The 24,399-nt window shown below is 56.8% G+C and overlaps 1 protein-coding gene across 6 annotated transcripts in view; it reads left to right on the plus strand.

Moving 5' to 3' along the window:
• CELF5 (CUGBP Elav-like family member 5) overlaps positions 1 to 9,914 on the plus strand; it is a 48,676-nt gene extending 38,762 nt beyond the window's left edge. For 2 of the 6 annotated variants that reach the window (XM_023243647.2, XM_023243654.2), the window contains exons 9-13: positions 896 to 958; positions 1,538 to 1,621; positions 4,260 to 4,403; positions 6,560 to 6,726; positions 8,016 to 9,914. In XM_023243647.2, the coding sequence (XP_023099415.1) occupies positions 896 to 958; positions 1,538 to 1,621; positions 4,260 to 4,403; positions 6,560 to 6,687 (419 nt within the window). In that variant the 3' untranslated portion in view covers positions 6,688 to 6,726; positions 8,016 to 9,914. Of the gene's footprint in view, positions 1 to 895; positions 959 to 1,537; positions 1,622 to 4,259; positions 4,404 to 6,559; positions 6,727 to 8,015 lie in introns of those variants that run through there. The other 4 variants (XM_023243656.2, XM_045043473.1, XM_023243649.2 and 1 more) reach the window with 3 other exon arrangements.
• Positions 9,915 to 24,399: the final 14,485 nt, after the last annotated feature.

A 24,399-nucleotide genomic window follows, 5' to 3' on the forward strand; every position in this document is an offset into this window, starting at 1 on the left:
GTCCCGGTACCTCCAACCCAGTCCCCCCCCCAACCCCCCACCCCCGCCCACCATGCTAACATCTTACATAACCGCCGCACATTGTTGAAACCAGGAAACTGACGTTGGTGGGGTAAGATGAACTCAACAGGAGTTGGAGATCTTACTCAGAGGGTGCCACTTTGTACGTGCACTCGCTTGTTGTATGTGTGTTGGGGGGGCATTCTGTGCCATTTTATCACAGGTATAGATTTGGGTAACCACCACCACAATCAAGATACAAAACTTCTCCATCAATACAGAGGGATTGGTGCGTGTGACCCCTTTAGGGGCACACCCCACCACCACCCCGTCCTCTAGCAGCCTCTCTCCATTCGAGCAGAATCTTTTTGGCTGAATTTCCCCCCGGAGGCACCAGCTCTAGTGGTCTGGACAACCTCTCCCCTCCCCTTACCTCCACCATGGCCCCCGCCCTGGGGCAGTTGGGTGGTGGGTGGTCACAGCCACATGAGGGATCCAAGGGGTGTCTGATGAGTGACATGTGGGGGTGCGAGAGACGGAAAGGGTTGGGGGTGGGGGGTGATGGGGAGCAGAGGCCTGAAGTCCTGGAGAATCCAGAGAATAAAAGGGAAGAGGGAAAGGGTCCAGATGGGGACAGAGAGATGGGGGTGATGGTTAACCTCTCTGGAGTCCTGTTCGACTTCGCCATTATCTATCTGAGTGGCCCCGTGCCAGTTGCTTCACCTCTCTGAACCTCAGTTTTCCCACCTGTAAAATGGGGGCCACACCTGTAAAAGGTTAATGCGGAGGTGAAGCTGGGGCGGATGTTGCTCTCCTTTTGGCTCCGAAGTTTCGGGGGGTAATTGGAAGACTTCTGCTGCCCCCGTCCCACTCAGTCCCTCCGTTTGCCCCGCAGCTCAGAGCCCGACCGTGGCCGAGACCCTCCATCCTGCCTTCTCCGGAGTCCAGCAGTACACAGGTACGGAGGGCAGTCCAGCCCAGTCCGGGCGTGGCCCCGCCCCTGGGTCCCGGCTTTCCCGCCAGGCCTAGCCACGCCCCTAGCCACACCCCGCCTCTGGCCCCGCCCCTCGGCGGTCGCCCTCTCATTCGGCCTTCCCGCCTGCACCTAGCCACGCCTCCTACTTCTGGCCCCGGCCCAATCCCAGGTCTTGGCCCCGCCCCCTGCAGCTTCTGGTCCCGCCTCTTGGGTCCTGCCAGGGCCCCGCCCTCAGCCGTGGCCCTGCGGTCAAGCTCTGGCCCCACCCACTCGGATCTTCGGTGGCCTTGGCCCCTCCTTCAGGCCCGGCCTCGGCTGTGGCCACGCCCCCTCCCGCTAGGAGGCTTTGCCCCCACGCCGTCGAATCGTGGCTCCGCCCCATTCTTCCCCGTGCCCTGGCCCCTCCCTGGGCCCGCCCCCCCGTCGTGGGCACGCCCCTCTCCGCTCCCAAGGCAACTGTGGCCCCACCCCATCGTGGCCCCGCCCCCGCCCGCCTCGAGCCGCCCCGCCCACCGGCCTTACACCTGCCTCCGCCCTGTGTCTCGCTCCCGGTCTCCGCAGCCATGTACCCCACCGCGGCCATCACGCCCATCGCGCACAGCGTCCCCCAGCCGCCGCCCCTCCTGCAGCAGCAGCAGCGAGAAGGTGAGGGGGCCGCGACCTCCCCCGGGCGCCAGCCCAGCCCTCTGACCGCCCCCTCCACCTCCAGGACCCCGAGAGCTCAGGGAACCGCGGCTTTCTAAGAGTGCGGCCCGCGGGCCAGACAGACCCGGGTTCCTCTTCTGGAATGTGGGAACCGTGCTAGCTTCGACCCCCTAGGACTAGCGGTGACCCTCCTCCCACCCCACCCCCACCAGCCTTCCTCTGCAAGACGGGACGGATGGTTCTCTGAATTTCTGGAAAGGACACTCGTTTCGAGGTGGTGGGGGGCGGTGGTGATGCGGTATCTGGGGTGAGCTGAGGCCTCCCCAGCAAAGTGGAAGGAGGGAGGAGGTGGATTCTGGAGTCAGACAACCGGGGTTAAGATGCACCCGGTTCTGACTGTGACATCATAAGGAAAGCGCCTCGCTGCCCTGTGCCTCAGTTTCCTCACTTGCAGCGGGAGCAGCCATCCGCGTCAAGAGGCGCTACTGGGAAGTAGACGGGGCCCGTCCTGGCACAGAGTGTGGCTCAGCACCCCCAAGGCCCTTTCTCTTGTCATGCAGCTAGTGAGGGTGGGGGAGAGGTGACCGGCTAGAAAAGCCCCCAGACACTCCCATGGCCAGGGGAGTCCCGCAGACTGAGTTCTTTGAGGCCCTGCCCCATTTCTCCCTTGCCCTTGGCCTGTGAATAGCGGGGAGGCATTGCCAGGGTCCAGGCGCTGAGCTTTGGAGGTGAGGCCTAGGCTGAGGGGTCCCCAGCTCTGCCCAGCAGCTGCTGCCCGTTCCCAGATTTTCTATCTCCAGGGGGCTCTGTGGTCAAAGTCACAGACAGGAGGATCTGGCAGTGCCTCCACCTCCGCTATGACTTTCAATAACCTCCCCCCCCCCACCCCCCACCCAGGGAGGGCCGGTGGGAGCTTCAGAGAGGGCCCGGGTGTCTCAGGTCTGATGGCTCGGACCTGGGTGTCTCCCTTCTCCAACTTCCCTCAACCCTGGGCCGAGGAGGTAAACGTTAGTTCAGATGCAGCCAAGCGCGGGTTCTGGAGAGTCTGCCCAGCATGCAGACCCTCGCAACACAATCTACAAGGTTCCTGCTTGAATGGGGTCAGGATGCACCATTCAAAAGCTGTGTCCGTGACACAACAAAACAAAAGACAGAACCCTAAGAGAAATGATAGCACAGCGGTATGCATGTTAGCGGGCTTAAAAAAAATACAATAGAGGTGGCACTTTCTCTTGGAAGAGACCTCACGTTCGTTCACGCGTGGACGTGGACACAGGAAGGGCTGCAGCTGTGAGGTGCTGTTAAGTGACAGAAAGAGGCTTGTCTGAAGTCAGAAGGGGAGTCGGATCCCCAGAGGGGGATGCGTGTGGCTCGCAACACGCTTGGGGGCTGAGAAAGTGGTAGGTGTTGGAGCCACCTGTGTGTCGGGGTGGGGGGTGTGCACACTGTTTTCCCAGGAGGTCCCACTCAGCTGGGTGCGGCTTCTGCATTCACCTCCCACGTCGTAGACATGAGATAGCACACGAGCAAACGTGAAATTTGTGTTACGGTCAAAACCGTGCCACCCGCGTCAGTCGCGATGATCACGTTGGAACACGCTTGTATTTTAAAAACAAGCATGAGTAGAACTCGGGTCCTAATCAGGAAGGAAGGGTTGGATGTGAATGTGTCATCTGGGATTTAACATTTGCCAGGGCGGGGAGTGCTCATTTCCGGGGTGAAGGGAATTCTGGTGGTTTGGGGATTCTCCCTTGGTTTGTGGGGGCTGTGGGGGAAGGGCATCTGTTGGTTTGGGATTAGGGGCAGGTTTGGAGAATGTTCGTGACTCCAGACAATGAAGGTTTTTTAATTGGATTATTATTTACAGATTCTACATGAGTCATGCGTTGGGGATTATTTGGAGAGGGGATGGTTTGGAGAGGTGGCTGTGCCGTTGGTGTATCATTTTAAAATGACCTGGCGGTCTCGGGATATGTGGGTCTGGGGACTAGAGAATTTTCTTTTTTTTATTTTAGTTGATTTTACTTTTGTGTCGTCTGAGTTTCGAAGATGATTCAAGGTTTGGAGGATTAGCCAAAGTTTTGAAAAACATCTAGATATTTGGGGTTTGGGACCAGGAATTGGTTGTCGTACTGTATTCTGTGATCATCGGACTTGTAGGGGAAAAAGAAAATGAACATTTTATTTTAAAACCAGTTTTAGATTTACAGAATTAGTGCAAAGCTAGTACAGGGTGTCCGTCTACCCCCCCCCCCCCAATTCATCTCATGTTGTAAACGGTCTGGAGTTTCAGGGGTTTTTCGGGGGGTTCAGGTTGTCTGGGATTTGGGGATTATCCAGGGTCTGGCATTGAGGGATTTGTCTCAGGTTTGGGGGGAGGGACCGGCTGAATTTTGTAAATTATCCGGGGCCTGAGGGCCACCGGAGGTTCGCAGGCCCCAAGCGTGGGATGAGACAGGCAAACGTAGGCACACGCCGCGCCCCTCCCCGCCATCGCCACGCCCTCCCTCCTGACGTCACGGCGCCGTCCGCCAACAGCTGGAGATGCCGGATGTGGGCTCCGGTCCCGCGCCCCTCCCCCGGGGGGGTCCGCCTCCTCTCCTTGGGGGCTTTATGTCTTTCTCTCCCCCACCTGCAGGTCCCGAAGGCTGTAACCTGTTTATCTACCACCTCCCCCAGGAGTTTGGAGACACGGAGCTGACGCAGATGTTCCTGCCCTTCGGCAATATCATCTCCTCCAAGGTGTTTATGGATCGGGCCACCAACCAGAGCAAATGTTTTGGTGAGTCCCTGTTGCAGGCACCCCCCCCCCCGGCCCGCCCCCGCCCGCCCTGTCCCCCACTCCAAGGAACAGGGGCCAGGGAGGGCGTAGTCAGCCAGGAGACAAGTGTGGTGCAAAGGGATCACATTTGTGAATTAGAGTCAGCACTTATGAAGCACCTACGGTGTGCCAGGCCCCGTGCTGGGTGCGGACACACGGCAGTGAAGGAAACCAACAAAGCTCCTGCCCTCAAAAGCTCGCAGTCCTGCTGCGCCGTCCAACAGAATATTCTCCACCGGCGGGAATGTTGCGCGTCTCTGCCACCCGAGCCTCAGCCACACATGGCTACCGGCCACCTTAAGTGTGGCAGTTCAACCAAAGAACGGAATGTTTAATTAAATCTAAATTTAAATAACCGCCTGTGGTCAGCGATGAGGGCGTTGAAAAGCACAGGTTTCTGGGTAGGAGCTGGAAATAAAGCGGGACATAGGCCAGGGGGCTATAGATGGAATGCAGAACGCCATCAGTAAGGAAGTAGAAACTGATCTGCAGGGGGTGATGTTTCAACTGAGACGCAAATGAGGAGATTTTCCAGCCAAGGGATATGTGGGGTAGAGGGTTCTAGGGAACAGCACATGCAAAGGCCCTGGGGCAGGACCTGTCTGGCATGTTGGAGGAACAGCGAGGGGGAGACCCATGTGGCTGGAGCAGAGTGAGCAAGGGGAAGAGAGGGAGGAGGGGAGGGCAGGGAGGGGACGTCGTGCAAGGCCTTGGGAGGACTTCCTTGTCCCCGGACACAGGAAATTAAGGCTCAGAGAGGCACTGCAACTTGGCCAAGTTCACACAGCAGCAAAGAGACAGAACCTAAATTAGAACCAGTCTGTTTGACCCCAAACTCGGGACTCTTAATCCCACCCTGTGTTATTCAGAAGGCTAACTGTTGCCTATTAAGCACTTCCTGTATATACTCCGTGTCCAACCGTAAAATAGAAGACTTGCCCCCAGAGGTGCCTGGCTGGCTCAGAGGAGCTGCAGCCTGTGACTCTTGATCTCGGGGTTGTGAGTTCAAGCCCCACGTCAGGTGGAGAGATTATGTAAAAATAAAAAATCTCCAAAAAAGAAAAAAGAAGCTTTGCCCCACTATCCCTGGAGGAAAGAGAGGCAGAGTGGCCCAGCAGCCGCACCAGGAAGGACCCTCTGCCAGTGCCTAGGTCCCTCCTCTGCATCCTGCTTCCAGGAGGAAGACAGAAATGGGGGGGGGGGGCACTCAGTCCCTTTCCACAGTGAGGGGTCCTATGCCTTCTCTGAGCCTTAGTTTCCTCATCCGTATGATGGGGGACAGGTGTTAGGGGAGATGATAGATAAGATGTCACCCCTCCCCAACTCCTCATTCCCCCATGGCTCCCCATGGGCCTCAGCAAGACTGGTCAGCCCTGCCCCCAGCTCCGCCTGACCTCCCACCCGGCCTCCTACACGGAGCTCAAGGACCCCCACCTCCAAATGCTTGTGCATGCAGACCCTCGCCCCAGAGGGCCCCCCAGCCCCTGTGGCCTCCACACCATCGAGGACCAAGAGGTGAGGGGCCAGGAGTAGGGCAGGGTGGTCTGGGGGGTGGAAGTTTGAGGAACCCCAGGCTGGAATGTTTCTCATGGCCTCAGGGGAGACGGGGGTAGAGAGACTGTCAGAGACAAAGACAGAGATAGAGAAAGAGGGATAAAAGGCAGAGGGAGGGAGAAAAGGACAGAGAGAAGAGACCCAGGACATTTGCAGAGAGAGAGAGAGAGAGTCCCATGCACGGTCAGGACCCCAGAGGGATAGTGGTCTTGGAGGGGCCACACGGTTAGCATCCGGGGTCTAGATGGAAGCAAGCATTCAGGACAGGGAGGGAGGGAGGATGCGGCCTCACCTGTCCCCACCGCCGGTCGGGAAGTCTCAGCACAGCAGACCCCAGGTAAGGAGCAAGCGTCCCATCCCCAGAAGCAAGTGCAGAGGGGGACAGGACCGGGCCCGGGCTGCTGTGCGTGCCTGGCCAGCCCTCCCCCCCCGGCCCCATCTGCCCCTGCCAGCGCACCCCCCGCCCCGCCCCCAGGACCCCAGGGAAGCCTGGGCTGCCGCCCTGGAGCCAGCAGAGGACGCCCACGTGGCCCACCATCGCGGCTCCGCCCCGGTCTCCACAGGCTTCGTGAGCTTTGACAACCCGGCCAGCGCGCAGACCGCCATCCAGGCCATGAACGGCTTTCAGATCGGCATGAAGAGGCTCAAGGTGCAGCTGAAGCGACCCAAAGACCCGGGACACCCCTACTGACCGCGCCCACAGCCGCCCGGAGGCTGCGGCCTGGCCCAGGTGAGCCGCCAGGCGGCCCCACCCGCCCCCACCCCCGCCCCCCACCCCCCCGTCTTGGCCAAACACCCCCTCGTTCTCCATGCCCTCCCCACCCCCCAGGGGGGATGCCGCTGGAGACCACAAGGAGCCCCCAGGTTGGGATGGTGGGGACGGAGCTAGAGAGTCACCCTCCAATCCCCCCTTTGATCAGGGCTGGGACAGAGGGTGGAACCGGGGTAGAAGGGGGTTGGGGAATCCTTCCAGAAGGTTTTGAAGGATGAACAGAAGTTCACTTGAGAGGCCAGGTTTGGTCTGGGGTGGGGCATGCTGCGAGGGAGGGGCTTCTGTCCTGTCCTGTGACTCTCCCAGCTGGGCCCCTGTCCAAGTTCCTCATTTGGTGTCACCGCGTTCAGTGAGCTGGCGAAAAAGTGGAATGTTTGCCCCGCTCACCAGCATGCCCCCCCCAAAGAGACCCCCCCCCCCAACAAATCCCCAAGAGTGTATTTTGCCACCAGAGAGAACAACTTTATCAACAACTAAGCACCTTCTTTGGGGGAATGAACAGTGAGCCTAAGGGGCCAGTAGGGAAACATAACTGACCACAAGCCTTGATGAGCCTCATCTGTGAAATGGGTTCACGAAAGTCGCCTCCCCAGAAGCAGCAGGGAGGATCCGCTCGGGGATGCGGTGTTTTCCCAGCTGAGCCCAGGACCCGCCACCTGGAAAGCTCTTGATCATTTGTTTTCATTTTGTTTTTGTTTTGTTTTGAATCATGAGCGCCGTCGTCATCAAAGCGCCGCGCCTGGGGTCTGGCGCGAAGTAGATGCTCAGTTAGGGGCTGCGCATGCTTTTCAGACCCTGCCAAATCAGCACGCGCAGAGTCGAAGGTCACGGGATCAGACAACTAACAGGCGACCCATGCACTTTAACACCCTGGGACAGCAAATCCTTTCTGAGCACCTACTATGCGCTAGGCACTGTTTGGGGACAGCGCTCGGGGACACAGCTGTGAATGACCAGAAACGGGGCGGGGGTTGGGGGAGAACTGCCTTTGTGGCAGGGAGCAGGGGAGACAAGATGAGACAAGAATAAACACAACTGTTTGCCCCCGGGGGTTGCCAGATGAGGAAACAGCCTCGGTGGCCAGTCCTTTTCCAAGGCGGACCGCTGGCCTCTGAACCTGAGCAGACAGGGGCCCTGGGGTTCCTGGAACCCAGCCTGGCCAGGGCAAGGGGGCGGGCGGGGGGCGATGTCGTCGGCCTGCATGCCCCCCCATCACCGCACCCTAACGCCCCTCCCTTCTCCGCCAGGTGAGGGGCCTTCCCACCCCAGGAGGGCCTCCCGCTTCCAACCGACCCCGGACTTTTCCGTAAATTACAACCAAGTTTGGACACCAGCCCCACCCCCTCCCGTCTCCCCTTGCCCCCCCCCCCCCGCCCGCTCCCTAATGTGAAACACTACTGCGGGCCACACGGAGTGGGAAGGGGGCTTCGTGGTCCGCCCCAGCTGGGGAGGGGGGCTCCTGAGTTGGGGGCCGAGGGCTTCACTGCCCCCACCCTTGGTGGCTTCCCCAAATTAAATCACAACTTTTCCTATATATATATATATGCATATATATATAGAGCTATAGACAGTATATATATTTTTTGAGTATAGATCATGGGACCAAACTTTTCCGACTTCCTTCCATCCAAGAGAAGGTGACCCTGGCCCGGTCACTCAGCAGGGACATAAGAAGGGCTGAGGATGACCGGGCAGCCCAGTGTGTCCCCACCTCCCGCTGTCATGTCAGACCAGGGCACGGAGAAGCACTGGGAATCATCAGCCAACGCGATATACCTCCAGGACATTGGGCCCCTGCCACCGACGTTCTCGCAGGCCCTTGGGCTCGGCCAGCTCGAGTGTCCCTGGTCTTAGCTGCAGCTTCTGGAACCCCTACCCCCTCCCTCACCCCAGGGCCCTGCCTTCCCCGACGTAGGCAAAGAAGAGACCCCCCTGGCCTCCCACCCCCACCCCCGTCATAGCCTTACTCATGTGACCAATAGCCCTTAGCTTTCCGTCAGGGGCAGACAGGGTCGGGGGAGCCCCCCTGCCCCTCGCGCCCCCTCCCAAGGGCAGGCAGCCGCCCTCCCTGCCTTCGGATCACCAGCCTGGAGTTCACGATCTCATGACCAAGATCGCCACGCGCGTTGGACAAACCCAACCCGCTCTGGCCCAGCACCCCTTTACCAGAGATACCTCTACAAATAATTTTTTTTTTTGAATTTTGGTCTTTCTGAGAAGATACAAAGAAGAAAAGAGAAAAAAAAATGGGGAAAAAAAATCAGACAACAGTGGATTTTTGTTTCCTAGTTGGGGCGGGGAGGGAGGTCTTGTGGGGCGCCTCTGTATAGCTACTCAAACCGCGAAAACCCATCTTGAAGCACAGAGTCAAGTTCGTTGGACGTCCAGTGGGGCCTCTTGCCAAATGAGGCACCAGAGAACTTCATAAGCTCAAGAAAAAAAAAAATTTGTAAAGAAAAAACAGCCTTCCCTTTTGTTTCTACCAAAATGTGTTGACTGACCCAGAAAAAAAAAAAAAAAAAGAAAAAAAAAAAACCACATAGCAAAAAAAAAAAAAAAAAAGGAAAAGAAAAAAAAAATCTTATGACCAACTTGTTTCGATATTCCAGAGTTTGATAATTGTTCCGAGACACTCTAGCGTGCCTGTGTCCTGTGCGTCTGCGTGTGCAAGCGTGTGCTCAGGGGCCACGAGGGGGCCTCGTCCGCGTCCCCGGCACCTGCCCAGCCCCGGCCAGGCCTGCTTGGGAGAGCGTGCTGGCGTGCAGTGGCGTTGTGTCCTTCTGGTCCATGTTTACTGGCTGTAAATACCATTTTTATACTCCACATCGAAGACCTACGTGATTTGTACGATGTACTTTATTTCTGCTACGAGTAATTTCATGAAGTTTCAACTTGCAAACCGACTTTTGGAGACAAATCGCCACACACACACACACACACACACACACACACACACAGAAAAGGAAGACAAGAAAGGAACTTACAGGGAACTTTGGGTGGACTGGGTTTGCATTTCTGGCTGGAGAGGTCCTTGGCACTGTGGTGTGTTTCAGGTGAGAAGCTGCAACCATCATCTTAATGTCCAAACGCCTCTCTTTGGTCTGGAGAAACTGAAAGTTTATTTAATAAAAGTTTTACTTGCTAAAGGACCGGGTCCTCCCTGATTTTCCCTCTCTCGTCCACAAAAGCCCGCGTGCGTCTGGCCCCAGCGAGTTTCCCCGGGGCCAGAGAAAAACCCAGGTTTCAAGTGGGGATGCGGGAGGAGATATTCCAAGAAGGGAGGTCTGCAGAATCCATCTGATTCTCCCAGAAGTTGAGGAAATGGAACCTTTCCTCCTCCAGGAGATCAGGTGCCTGTGTTCGTGGGTTCCCGCGCTCATTCATTCTGCAAACACTGAGCACCTACTGTGTGCCCGTCCCTGTCCTGGCCACCAGGGCTGCCGCAGTAGCAGACCGGAGACCCGGTGGCTCTGGTTTCGGCCCTCGTGGAGGTGGCCCAGCGGAGGAGAGAGACGCTACACAATATGCATTTTCTTTACACGGAAGTAAAACCGGGGCACCTGGGTGGCTCAGTCGGTTGAGCGCCCGACTCTTGGTTTCAACCCAGGTCGTGATCTCATCAAGCCCCGCGTCAGGCTCTGCACTGGCAGCATCGAGACTGCTTGGAATTCTCTCTCTCTCTCTCTCTCTCTCTCTCTCTCTGCCCCTCCCCTTCTCACTCTCGCTCAAAATAACTACATAAACTTAAAAAATAAAATAAATTGAAGTAAAATGTATGGAACATAAAATCCACCATTTTTCCTACTTTAAAGTAAGTTTACAACCCGGCATTAAGTACATTCACAAGGTTGTGCAGGCATGACCTCTAATACCAAGCAAGACATTCTGACCTGCGGAAGCAACCCCATTAACAGTCACCACCCCCCCCCCCCAAGCCCCTGGTTCCCACGAGCCCCCTTCCCGTCCGTGGATGAGCCTGTTGTGGACATTTCACAAATGTGGACTCACACCCCGCGTGGCCTCTCGTGGCCGGTTCTCTCCCTGAGCGTCGTGTGTTCAGGGACCGTCCGTGGGGCGGCGGGTGAGGGCGCCTCGCTCCTGCTCGCGGCCGAGGGATGTGCGCGTGCGCAGTGGACACGTTCATCTGTGGACGGGCGCGTGCGCGGTGGACGCGCGTCGCCATTCGTCCGTCGGAGGCGTGGGGTGTCGCCACCTCTCGGCCGTCGTGAATCGTGCCGCTATGAATACTCGCGCGTGTGCGGGGAAGCTCCTGCTTGAGTCCCCTTGGGTTCAGCGCGGGGACCTGCTGGGTCGCTGGGTGTCGAGGTCTCTGAGGCGCCACCAGGCCAGTCTCCGAGGCGGCCCCGCCAGCCTGGCCCGGGGCTCCGCCTTCTCTGCACCCTCGCCCGCGCCAGTGGCGCGGTAGAGACAAATCCCGCAATTGGACCGAAGCAGCTGAGGATCCAGTGGTGTTCCGGAGGTGAGGCCTGAAGGAGGGGCCTGCCATGCTCCTGGGGAGGCCTCGCGGGGGGGACGCCAGGCTCTGGGACAGGGTCTGGCTGGGCGGGGGCGTGAATAGTGGAGACAGCCACCCCCCCCCCCACTGATGCCCCCACCAATGAGGCACTTAAGACCCTGCCAGGCACCTGGAAGTAGCCTTGTCTTTCAACCTTATCGATAACGCATCCCATTTTGGAGTTGAGGAAATTCAGAAACAGGGAGCACTGCAGAAAGAACGAGGCCCAGTCGGGGCGGGAGCTGGAAAGATGAGTCTGAGTCCGCCTGGAAGGGTTTTCTGGGTGGAAGGAACAGCCTAGGCAAAGGCTCGGAGGCCGAGATGTTGTGGCGGTTGGACGGTGGGCTAAGACTTGACTGCGGCACTGGGTGGAGAATCGGATGCAGAGGCGATACTCAGTTCCAGACAGCCTCTGCTGAGTAAGCATCTACCCAGTGCCAGACCTTGTCCCCATCCTCCCAAGCCCCTGGTCGAGGAGAAAGGTGGGCAAAAAGCAGAACTGCCCATCCCTGCAAGAAAAAGTACTTGCAGAGTGTGCCAAAAGTCGTAACCACGGTGAGGTTAGCAAAGCTGGGCCATCATCTTGAGGGCGGTGAGGAGCCACAAAAGGGCTTTGAGCGGGGGAGAGGCTCTTGATCAGAGTCAGGTATGAGAAGGACACCTGGGTGACCTCCATGCTGCCATGGGATGGAAATCGGCACCCTGGCAGATAACTTGGCAGGATAACATTCCTACCCAGCATTTATTAAGCGCTTACTATTTGCCAAGCATTGTGTCAAGCCTGAGCCATACGCTACAGTAGCCGCTCGCCACACGTGGGCATTTAAATTTATTTAAGATTTATTTATCTTTGAGAGAGAGAGAGCACAAACGGGGGAGGGGCAGAGAGTGATGGGGACAGAAGATCCGAAGCGGGCTCTGTGCTGACCGCAGCGAGCCCAACACGGGGCTCGAACTCTGGAACCCTAAGATCATGACCTGAGCTGAAGTCGGACACTCAACTGACTAAGCCACCCAGGTACCCCTTGGCTATTTAAATTTAAATCAAGGGGCACCTGGATGGCGCAGTTGGTTAAGCATCGGACTCTTGATCTCATCTCTGGTCATGATCTCAGTGTTCATGAGTTCAAGCCCCGCACTGGGTTCTGTACCCACAGCGTGGAGCCTCCCTGGGATTCTGTCTCTCCCTCTCTCTGCCCCTTCCCTGCTTGCATGAGCGCTCTCTCTCTCTCTCTCTCTCTCTCTCTCTCTCTCTCTCTCTCTCTTTCAAAATAAATAAACAAATTTTAAAAAATTAAATTGATTTACCGAATCATAGATTCACTTCTTTAGCCAAGTTAAGCCACATTTCAAGGTCTCAATCGCTCCACGTCTTTCCGGACAGCACTGGGCTGTGTTTTATGTGACTGAACTCACTTCACCTGCCACCACCTTGGGAGGTATGTCCCGATGATAGCCTCATTCTATGAGCTACTAAACTGAGGCCCAGAGAGATTAAGCACCTGCCTGAGGCAGCACAGCAGGAATCGAATCCTGGCTCTCTGGCTGGTCTCTTAACCACTGGGCTATCTCACTTCCGTGTGTAGTGGCTAAAATTCAAATGTATGAGATTGTAATACAAGTCATTATAACACTCCAATTTAAGCTTTGAAGTGTAGCTCAGAGTTGTTGAACGCTTTGGAACCTGCAGCCATACAATACGGCCGTTCCGGCTGGCTGTCTCCATGGAGCGAACAGGGGGATGCTTGGGGCGGCCGAGCCCTGCTGCGATGTCACTGTTCATCCAGGGGCATAGGCAAAGTGACACCCAGGGTGTGTTGGTTCGCTGTCACTCAAAACAAATCTCTCCCCACCCCCAGTTTAGCAATACACATTTATTAGGTCACAGTTTCTGTGGGTCAGGAGTCCAGGAGTAACTTCACTGGGTGGCTCAGGGTCTCCCACGAGGTTGAGGTCAACACAGACCTGCCGGGGCTGCCTTATCTGAAGGCTGGACCGGGGCCGGAAGAGCCGTTCTTGCTGACGCCCTCTCGGGGCTGCTTGTGGGAGGCCTCAGCTCCTCACTACGTGGACCTCTCCGTGGGGCTGCTCGTGACCTGGCAGCCGGCTTCCCTGTGACCTAGAGGAAGAGTGGGGGAGGGGCAGAGAGAGAGGGAGGCACAGAATCCGAAGGAGGCTCCAGGCTCTGAGCTGTCAGCACAGAGCCCGATGTGGAGCTCGAACTCAGAAACTGTGAGATCATGACCTGAGCTGAAGCGGGACACTCAACCGACTGAGCCTCCCAGGCGCCCCTCATTTTAAATACATTTTGTAAAGAATGGAAGAGGCAGGTATGGGAGGCATTTTGGGGAAAGTATCTATGTTTCACATACCTGCTCCACTGCCCTACGGGGACGCCCACATGGCCAAGGCTAGCTGCCCGTGAGGAACTGAGTCCTGCCAATGACCACACGCGGTTGGATGTGGGTCTTTCCACCGTCGAGCCTTCAGATGAGACCCAGCCCCGGCCACCCCATTGACTGCAGCCCATGAGAGGCCTGAACCAGAATTCCGCTGAGCACCCCCAGATTCCTGACCCACAGAAACTTGGGTCATGCGTGGCTTAAGCCACTGAGGTTAAGAGAAGTCACTATGCAGCTATGATAGCTAACACATCAACAAAACCTCATCAAGCACAGCAAAAGCTTCGAAATGCCCAGGATGACCCTCAGAAGAATCTGGAGAGAAAATGATAACATTTTATTGAAAGACATAAACGAGGAGCGCCCGGGTGGCTCAGTCGGTTGAGCGGCCGACTTCGACTCAGGTCATGATCTCGCAGTTCACGGGTTCGAGCCCCACATCAGGCTCTGTGCTGACGGCTCAGAGCCTGGAGCCTGCTTCGGATCCTGTGTCTCCCTCTCTCTCTGGCCCTCCCCTGCTCGCGCTCTGTCTTTCTCCAAAATATAAACATTAAAAAAAATTTTTTTTTAATAAAAATGTAAAAACTACACGTCCTAAAAGCATAGTGGTTAAGGCTGGAGGCCTTCTGCCCAGGGTTTCGATCCCAACTATGACACTTGTCAGACCAGTGGCCAATCCCTCAGCTCAGATCTCTGTGTCCCCCCTCTGCAAAATGAGGCTAATCGGACACCACCTTTTGAGGGTTGTTGTGGGAACGAATGAGTTGATGTTAAGGAAGCCTGGAGCAAGCGCTATGCAGGTGTCAAATCAATCCCTTTGAAGTTTCCTTTCCGAAGGCTTCTTCCCAAGACACCAGCAGGGGGCAGCAGAGACCCACGCCTTCGTCCAGGATTGGCGTCACCACTTTGAAATGCCACCAAGCATTTATTGAGCACCCACTGTGTGCCACGCAGTGCTCCGCGGGCTGCAGGGGGTGGTGAGGGGACCCCTGGACTCTCTGCTGGGTACAAGGGCTACCCTATCCCTTAAAGTCAACGGGATCAGCCCCACCTCCCGCCTCGCCGTGCTCCTCCCCACGTTGACAGTGGTCCAGCTGCCAGCCCTTCTCTCTCCTCCCCGCCCTGGCTTCTGAGATGCCGGGTTGGGATGGAGGCACACATAGTCTCTTGAGCACAGAGAACACCCGTGGCTAAGGTGGACAGGTAGGGATTTCCCAGGTCCTAGTGACGGAACAGGGGGCCCTTGGCCTGGCTGGCCTCAGGACTGCAGAGAGGGCGCAAGCAGGGTGCATGGTGGTCAAACGGGGCTTGCGGGCCCCCCCCCCCAGGACACGGACTGGGACCCTCACCTCTGGGTTCTCAGTACGTGCAAGTCGGGGCCTGCCTGCCCTCGAGCAACCTCTTTCTCTCTCCAAACCTCAGTTTCCTCATCTGCAAAATGGGACTCACGATAGTGCGCCGCATCCAGGACTGTGGAGACCATCAGGGAGATTAATTAAGGCACATAAATAACAGCCGTTGTCAACTTAATGTAAGGTGACAAGGCAAAACAGAACCTCCTTCCAAATCAGGAAAGTGAACTCTCAGACATCAGCCCTGCTGGATTGCCAGCATTTATTGAGCGCCTACTGTATGCTACACGCGGTGTAGGTCCTGGAGGTCCAACAGGAAACAAAATGCACAAAATTTCCAATTGGCACCTCCAGCATCTCGCCCGGCCCCAGCCCCGCCTTCACCCCGCCCCCTCTCTTTCCCCGAGCCTACCAGAGTGAGGTGGAGGTGGAGGTGATCTACATATTCATGATTCACCAGCCAATCCGCAGCCGGAACTCGAGCCAGTCTATCGACCCTGGGTAATTGTGACATCAAGAGTGATGCAGTGACGGGCTCTGGGCTGATGGCTCGGAGCCTGGAGCCTGTTTCCGATTCTGTGTCTCCCTCTCTCTCTGCCCCTCCCCCGTTCATGCTCTGTCTCTCTCTGTCCCAAAAATAAATAAACATTGAAAAAAAAAATTAAAAAAAAAAAGAGTGATGCAGTGAGTGATCCTTAAAGGTACAGTAACCGCCTGTAGAGAAGGGAACCTGCCTCTCTTTGGAGGTCTGTACAGTGCAGGTTGGGGTGTGCCGGGCATAGAGACCGGCTCAGACCAATGGCGCCTGGGTGAAGCCCTGGGATAAGTTTCGAGCGCTCACTCCCTGCCAAGCACTTCACTCCAGCACCGGGTTCGCTGCGTGCAGCCGGAGCTTCAGCACCGGGGGTCGTGGACAGATCCAGGGCCTGGCTGGAGGGTCCTGTGTGGGTGGGTGGATTGTGTGGCGAGGTTCTGGGGACAGGATCCAGAAAGAACCCCAGGCCCTCAGCCAGCCCAACAGGAACAAGGGCCTATTCTTTCTCTGCCTGTCTGCCCTCCATCAAAGCCTCAAATGAGCCCAGCTCTTGATTCAGGAATCTGCCCGACATCTCCAGGCGGATGTTCCTCAGGACGAAACTGATGGAGAAAATAGTGCAGGGGGAGCTGAGTAAAAAGAGGAAGCTTATGTTGGCTTCCAGGCAAACAGTGGTGTGATGAGGCTTAGATGTGGCTTAGATGAGACCAGAGCTCCCCAGAACCCCCCCCCCGGTCAGGATTTGTCACCTTTATCATTTAAATATGACAATAGACAATTATCTAATGTCCATCTCCCCCAACATACTGTGAGCTCCCTGAAGGCAGGCTTGGGGTCTGCCTCAGTCTTGCGGTGTTCCCCGGGGCTCAGTACAGGACCTAGCATACAGAAGGTGCTCAATAAAAGTCTGATGAATGAATAAATGAATGTCTCACGCCCAGAACCCTGGTTAGGAGGCATCTGACATCGCATTGAATCTCACAACAAAGCTGCAAAGAAAACATCATCGCACCCATTTTACAGGTGGGGAAATTGAGACTCAGAGAAGGGAAGAAGTTTGCCTGAACAAAGCCAGGCAGACACAAAAGAGCCCTCTGGTGGTCATGGAAGGTCCCAATCCATGGGAGGTGGCATTTCAGGGGGGTCTGGAAGGGTGAGGGTAAGGGGTCAAGGGCCAGCACAAGGGCTACAGGAAGGCACGAGCAAGCGTTGAGTCATGTGATTGCAAAGGATGAAATCCAGCTGGCCACCCAACGGGAAGGTCATGTGGGGTTCGAGGGTCAGGGGGAAAGTTCCTGAGCTGGTAAGTCTGTCCCGTGCGGAGAAGAGCGCTGTGCGCATCTGATCCCCTGAGACCTGCCCTTGGATCATGCCATCCCTTGGGCAAGGGCAGGACCTGCCTCTTGCTCCAACCAAGAGAATATGGCAAGGGTGATGGTTTCCTTCTCATGGCCAGGCTACTTTCTCCCTCTTGTGTTTTTCCTTCAATTGTCGTAAAGCAAGTGTGACATAAAATTTACCATTTGAACCATTTTTAGGCATACAGCTTAATGGCATTAAGCACTTTCACACAATCTATGATATAAACATTTACTGCTATAATTTTTCACCAAAGTCCTGTTTTGGCTGCATCCCATAAGTGTTGATACATTGTATTTTCATTGAATTAAAAGTAGTTTCTCCGGGCACCTGGGGTGGTGCAGTCAGTTACACATCTGGCTCTTGTTTTCAGCTCAGGTCATGATCTCACAGTTCATGAGTTCGAGCTCCGCATAGGGCTCTGCATTGACAGTGCAGAGTCTGCTTGGGATTCTCTCTCTCCCTTTTTCTCTGCCCCTCCCCAACTCATTCTCTCTCTCTCTCTCTCAAAAATAAATAAATAATTGTATTTGAAAGTATTTTCTCATGTTTTACGCTTTCCTCTTTGATCTGGGTTATTAAGAAGTTGGTTGTTTGGAGAGGGTTTTTTTTTTTTTCCCCACATGTCTTCGTGTTACTGATACATAGTTTTGTTATGGCCTTGAATTCTCTTAAATTTATTAAGGTTCTTTTGATGCCCTATTTTGGTGAATACAATGAAAGAATAGGGTCTCTCTTGGGGAATGGTCCAGATGAACTTGGAAAGGATGCACACTGTCCTGTTGTTGGATAGAATGTTCTGTCCATGTCATTTCAAGCTGGTTGACAGCGTTATCCAGGTCCTCCACAGCCTTGCCGACCTCCTGTCCATTTTCCCCATCAATTGTCGAGGGAATAGTGTGGAGGCCTCCAAGTATAATTGTAGGTTCGCCAAACTCTCCATTAAGCTCTATTCATTTTCATTTCCTGTATTGCAATTGTCCTTTGTGAGATCGTTTGCTGATTGTATGTGTGTAAAAACACACACTTTCAGGATTGGCAGATTGACCCCATCATCAGTGTACATACCTTGCTACCATGTCTGCTTTGTCTGGCTTTAATGTATCCACTCCAGTATATTTTAAATTCGTGTTCTCTCATACATTTCCCCCGTCATTTCACTTTATCTGTCTTTATATTTAAAGTGAGTGTCTTGCTAATCACGAATTTTTCCAGTTGTTTTGTTTGCTGAGAAAGCCTTCCTTTCTCCTTCATTTTCAAATGATACTTTCGTTGGGTATAAAATTCTGGGTTGACAGTCTTTTCCCATCCACAAGATATCAGTCCATTGTCTTCTCGCCTGTGCAGTTTCAGATGAGAAATCTGTGGTGACTCTTATTGATGGTCCTCTGTATGTAATGTGTCTTTTCGTCCTCGGCCGCCTTCAAAATTTTTCTCTGTATCTTTAATTTTATGCTTTTCGAATATGACACCTGAGTATGTGCTTGGGTGGGTATTTATTCTGTTGGTATTTTCTGAGCTATGGGATCTGTGGTTTAATGTCTTTGACTTTTTAAAGTTATTGGCCATTCTCTCTTAAAATACTCTTCAGCCTCTTGTCTTCTTCTTCTGGGATTCTTTTTTTTTTTTTTTTTTTCCTTCTGGGATTCTGATTACACATGTGTTAGATCACTTGCTCCTGTCCCACAGCCCCTGGATGCTCTTGACCTGTCTGTAACACCTCTCCAATGTTTGGTTGTCTTCTTAACGAAGAGAGAGCAGGCTTTAGGCTTGCTCTCAGGTCAGAGTTGGATAAGATTGAGGTGTTTGTTACATTTACCTTTACAGCTGACCTTGACTCACGGCAGCCTGAGTGGTGAGTTATCCTTTTTTCTTTAAATACATCTAAGTCTCGAGGTGCCTGGGTGGCTCAGTCAGTTTGAGTGTACGACTCTTGATTTCAGCTCAGTTTGTGATCCCAGCGTTGTGGGATCAAACCCCCAGTCAGGCTCCATGCTGAGTGTGAATCCTGCTTGTGATTCTCTCTCTCCCTCTGTCCCTCTCCCCTGCTTGCTCTCCCTCTCTCTAAAATGAAAATAAAAAGGGAAGGAAAAATAGATCTACATCTTTTTTTTAATATAAATAGCTTGATCAAAAGAAAAGTGTTTGGGGTGCCTGGGTGGCTCAGTGGGTTAAACGTCTGACTCTTGAGTTCAGCTCAGGTCATGATCTCATGGTTTGTGAGTTCGAGCCCTGCATCAGGTTCTGCACTGACAGCATGGAGCCTGCGTGGGATGCGTGCTCTCTCTCTCTCTCTCTCTCTCCCTCCCTCAAAAATAAATAAAAATGAACTTAAAAAACAAGAAAGAAAAATGTTCAGTGGCGCCTGGGTGGCTCAGTCGGTTAGCACCCAGCTCTTGGTTTTGGCTCAGGTCATGATCTCACGGTTTCTAAGATCGAGCCCTACATTGGGCTCTGTGCTGACAGCCCAGAGCCTGCTTGGGATCCTTTCTCTCCCTTTGTCCCTCCCTTTCTCTCTCTCTCTCTTTCAAAAATAAATACATAAACTTAAAAAAAAAATGTTCAGTTATACGTGGGCAACATGGGGAGAGTAGTCTGTGGATGACAGAAGACAGCAGGGCTTCCCTAAGCTAGCCTGCTCATTTGGCAGCTGGAGAAACTGAGGCACGGAGTGGGCAAAGGCTTGTGGACCTGGGCCCTCTGTCCTTGGTATGGGGGGACAGGTCGTCAGGGCAGGGGAGCTCGCAGAGGCCCAGGCCCTGGCCCAGCTCAGGTGCTGCTGAGGGTCTGGGCCGGTCCTCAGGGGTCTCAATTTCCTTGAGCAGAAACTGTAGCTGAGAAGCCAGGCCCGTGGGGCTGGGAGCGGAGGGTATGTGACCCAGCAGCCCCCCAGCCTGCCGCCGTGGCCGGGGTGTGCCTGTCTCCTGGCCTTCCTGGTTCTTTCTGTGTTTCGGTCTTTCTCTCTGTTTCGTGTTGTCTCTCTGTCTCTCCTCGTCTCTGCCTCTTCCTGTGTGTCTCCCTCTCACTCCGCCCTCTCCTCCGTTCCCCCGTGTGCGTGTCTCTGTTCCTCACCTTCTGTGTCTCTCTCCCCCACTCTCTCTCTCTCTCTGCTTCTCTCGCGCACTCTCTCCCCCCTCCTTGTTTGAAGCCGGCTTTCCACATCTGCCTTCCGCCAAGGCCCGGGCTCTGACCCGCCGTCTGAATGCCTTACTCCGACCGCACATCTGTGGGGTAATTGTCTCCTGCGACCACAAGGTACTGAGGCAAATTATAGTTACGGGCGGGGGCCCGCATGTGGGCGAACCGCGTCCGCTGGGCGGGGCTGCGCTGGCCTCTGCTGGGTGAGACGGCTGGGGCGTGGCCTCGCCTGGCCCCCGGCCCCTCCCCACCCCTCTTGCCAGACCTGCATCTTCTGTGGCAATATGAAAATGCCTTTTGTAACAGTCAGCAGGAAACGCCATTGTTGGCAAAGGCCTGACCCCTTATTTATTCCCTCATTCATCCATTCAACAAATATATTACTGAGCGTCGACTCTGTGCCAGGTGCTGTTCCCGACACTGAGGCCAAAGCCGGGAACAAGACGGGCGAAGGCCCTCGCCCTCCCGGAGCTGACACGCCACTGGGGGTCACAGACAAGAAATAATCGCGACAAAGAACAGCGAAGCTGGGAGGGGGCGCGATTTTAAACGGGGTTGGGGGGGGTCACCTCCCTTTGGAGGTGACGTCTGAGCTGAGGCCCACAGGAGGGGAGGGGAGTTGCTGGGTGGAGGTGCCGCCCTCCCACACCTCGGGGGTGACTGCTTGCCGTGTGTCCCTAGGCTCCTGACCAGACTTCTCTGAGCCTCAGTTTCCCTGTCTGTACAATAGGGACACCCAAAGTCCTGGCCTCACACGGCCCTTGGGAGGGTGTGATCGTCGGCCTGGAGCAGAGCCAGTGGTTAAGAAATGGCTGCTGCGAATGACGAGGGTCCCAATAATTGGGTCTCTGGAAGCAATCGCAGCCCACTGCACGCACGGCCCCCCCGCCTGGGTGATGCCAGAGTCCCGGCGAGGACTCAGCTCCCCGTCCTGTCCTCCACGGGCCCCCAAGCTGGCGCAGATATTCTCAATCTGTGTGCCCGGGGTGGGGCCCGGGGACCGGAGGGAGTGGGTCACAGTGGGCATCGTCTTGCGAAGGAAAATGTGGCTGAGAACCCAGGCCTCTCAGGGTGGGAGTTAAGAGTGTGTGACCCAGACGGTGGGCGGGGCGGGGCTGGGTCTCTCTCTCTCTCTCTCTCTCTCTAACTCTCTCATGAGTGTATCTCTGTCTCTCCCTTTGTTTCTGTATCTCTGTTTCTCTTTGTCTCTAACTTTCACCCTCAGGGGGAGGTGGGGGATGTCGGGCTGGGTTTTGAAGGATGCACAGGAGTCCCTAGGTGATAAAAGAACAAAGGTGTACCAGGCAGAGGGGACGCAGGGAAGCCAGGCCTGGGGACTGAACTGGGGGACACTGGGAACCATGGAGGGTTGCAGGCAGATGAGAGGGCCAGTCAGAGCCCCGTGTGAGGAAGAATGGTCCAGGTCGTTGGGGGACAGAGCAGAGAGGGTGAGCGTGGGCAGCCACGTTCCCCGTGTACGGGCAGCCTTGGTCCCCATGTACGTGCAGCACCTGCTGAACCCCGCCTGCTTCCTGTGCGGGGTCCTGACCGGCACACCGCCAGGCCACCCGGAAACCCGAAGGCAACGCTTTCCAGCCAGCCCCTGTCCCTGCCACATCGGAGCGCCTGGGCAGCCCTCACTGGGAAGTCCTTCCTGCCGTCTGCCTTCAGCCCCCACCCCCCAAACACTCCCAGTGTGGGGCCGGGACAACGGACTTACACAGAACATTGACGGTCTCGTGGAGACGGGGCACACACTCGGAGCTCCATAAATGCACGGCCACGATCAGGCTGTGGAACGGAAGGAACCTCCCAGGCGCGCCTCTTCTCAGGGGCTGGGACAAGGAAGGAAAGGCTGAAATCATGAGAACAGCAGCCCCTTCTCTGAACCCCCAACCTCGGCGATTCTCTGCCCGCTTCCAGACGCTTCCAGGCGGGGAGCCCAGAGAGGGACAGCGACTGGGCCGAGAGAGATCAGAGATCCGCGCAGCCGGAGCTGAACAGCCCTCGCCGCCCCCCAAACCCAGGGCGCACCCTCCTCCCCCACGGCGCCTCCAGCCCCTCAAGACGTGCCCTCCGCCGTCCCACCGCCTCAGGCCTGGGGCCTGTTCCCCGGGCGGCCGGGATGGGGCGGTGGGCGGGTGGGAGGGGGCTCCCCGTGGCCCCGGGCGCTCTGCCCTGACGGAGGCGACGGGGGAGGCAGAGGGGCGGGGGGCAGCCCGGACAAGCCACACACGCCTTCCGGGGGCGGGCGGGGGGTTGGGGGGGGGGGCATATGCCCAGTCGGAGCCTCATTCACAAATCCACGCTCGGGCGGGTCGCCGCCACACGCGCGCGCACACACACGCGCGCACACACACGCGCGCGCGCGGCCTCCTCCGGCTGCGGGTGGCCCCTCGGCGGGGATGGCCCGGCGGGTCTCGGATTAGCGCATCCTCGTCCCCGCCGCCCCGCCCGGCGCCGCCCCCCACCCCCCACCCCCCACCCCGGGGCCGCCGCAGCCTCTTCCGACGCCCCGATGGGAGCCGGCTCCCCTGACCCCCAGCCCCGGCGGCCGGCCCAGCCCGCGCCGCTCTCCGAGTGACGCGCGCCGGCCGCCCTCGCCCCCGGCCGAGCATGGAGGTGCCCGGGCCCCCCGTGTCCAGCAAGCCGGGAGAGACCTCGGTCAAGTGGCAGCTGTGCTACGACGTGACGGCCAAGATGTGGTGGATGGTGAGTGGGGCGCGGGGCGGGGGCGGCGAGGGCCTCCCCGAGACCCGAGACTCTGGGGGCCCGGCGGTCCGGCGCGGCTGCGGCCGGGCCGTCCCGCCCCGGGAGTCCGCAGAAGGGGGCGAGGTGGTCAGAGCGGGGAAACCGAGGCCGGACCACGGAGGGAGCACCCTGCCGGAGTCCGCCACCTGGAAGCGTGGCCGAGGCCGCCCGGAAGGCGCCCGTTTGGTGGCCGCGGAGGGCACGGCGGGCGGCGGGGAGCCAGCCAGGGTGCAGAGCTGGTGTTGGCGCGGCCGTGACTCCTGTCGCCCCGGGGGCCTGTGGCACGAAGTTCTGAGCGCAGAGAGGGCTGGGGGCGGGGGGGACGAGGGGGGCCCCCAGGTGGGTGAACCGAAGGCGACCCTGGCCTCGCTTCTGGGCCCCCCTGACCCCAGGGAGGGAGTGGATGCCTTGCAGCGTCCACCCCTAAGACCCAGCACCCTTCCAGAAGCTTCCAGGCAGTGTGACCAGGACCCGGAGAGGGGATCCAGCCGGGGGAGGGGGGGGGACGGCCAAGGCCATGAGGCCAACACACCACTGCCCGCTCCACCGTCCCGCTCCCCGTCCCCCCAGGAGCTGGCCCATCACCCACAGCCAGACTCTGAAAGCTTCCGTCAGCCATACAGCCCTGGGTTTGAACTGGACGTTCTCTGTGACCTCGGGTCAGTGGCTTCCCCTCTCTGGTTCTCAGGCTCCGCCACTGGGAAAACGGTTTGGGGCCTGGATGTCTCGGGCTTCTCTGCCAGGGCCCTGCCGCTTTCTGGGGAGAGTCGGGACTTGCGGGGGGGAGACGGGGCCTGGTGACCTCCGCGACCCCTCCGAGCCGCTGCCTCTCAGGTCCATCTGACCTGGGCGGGGTTGGGGGCAGTGGGGGCGCCTTCCTCAAGGTCAGGGTGTCGCTATCTTGGGATCCACGAGGGCAGATTTCCCCACACTTCTGGGGAGCGGCACACGTTGGTTTTATGTGTCATTCCCCATTCAGCCAACATTTATTAAACACCTACCGCCTTCCCGTGCTGGGAGCACAGCAGTGACCCAGACAAAGATCCCTGTCCCCTTGGGGCAGTGCAAAGTAAGACAACCACGAATGTAGAAAGGGTTATAAGGATCCGGAGGCGTTCGATAAGACTGGGCAATCCAGGAGGGCTTCACTGAAGAGGTGACCTCTGCTCTGAGACCTGATGAGACCCGAATGAGACAGAATTCATTAGACGAGAAGGGGGACCATCATTCTAGGCAGCAGGAACAGCCCATGCAAAGGCCGTGGGGCAGGCCTGGGCCTGGCCTGTTGAAGGAACAGCAAGGAAGCCCATGTGGCTGGGGGAGAGAGGGAGGAGGGAAGGGCAGGGAGGGAGCAGGCCAGGTTGTGCAGAGCCCTGGGGGCCCAGGGAGGACTTGGGCTTCCACCCCAGGGAGGTGGGAGCCCTGGAGGGCTGTGGGCAGAGGAGGCCTGTTTCACATTTTTAAAAGCTCCCTTGGGCTTCTGTGGGGGAGAAGTCGTCCAGGGCTGACGTGGCAGCCAGAGACCAGGGGGGAGGCTAGGACAGCGTCAGGCCAGTGATGATGGCGACCCGGGGGTGG

The sequence above is a fragment of the Felis catus genome, chromosome A2 (genome assembly GCF_018350175.1).
Source record: "Felis catus isolate Fca126 chromosome A2, F.catus_Fca126_mat1.0, whole genome shotgun sequence".
Lineage (NCBI taxonomy): Eukaryota > Metazoa > Chordata > Mammalia > Carnivora > Felidae > Felis > Felis catus.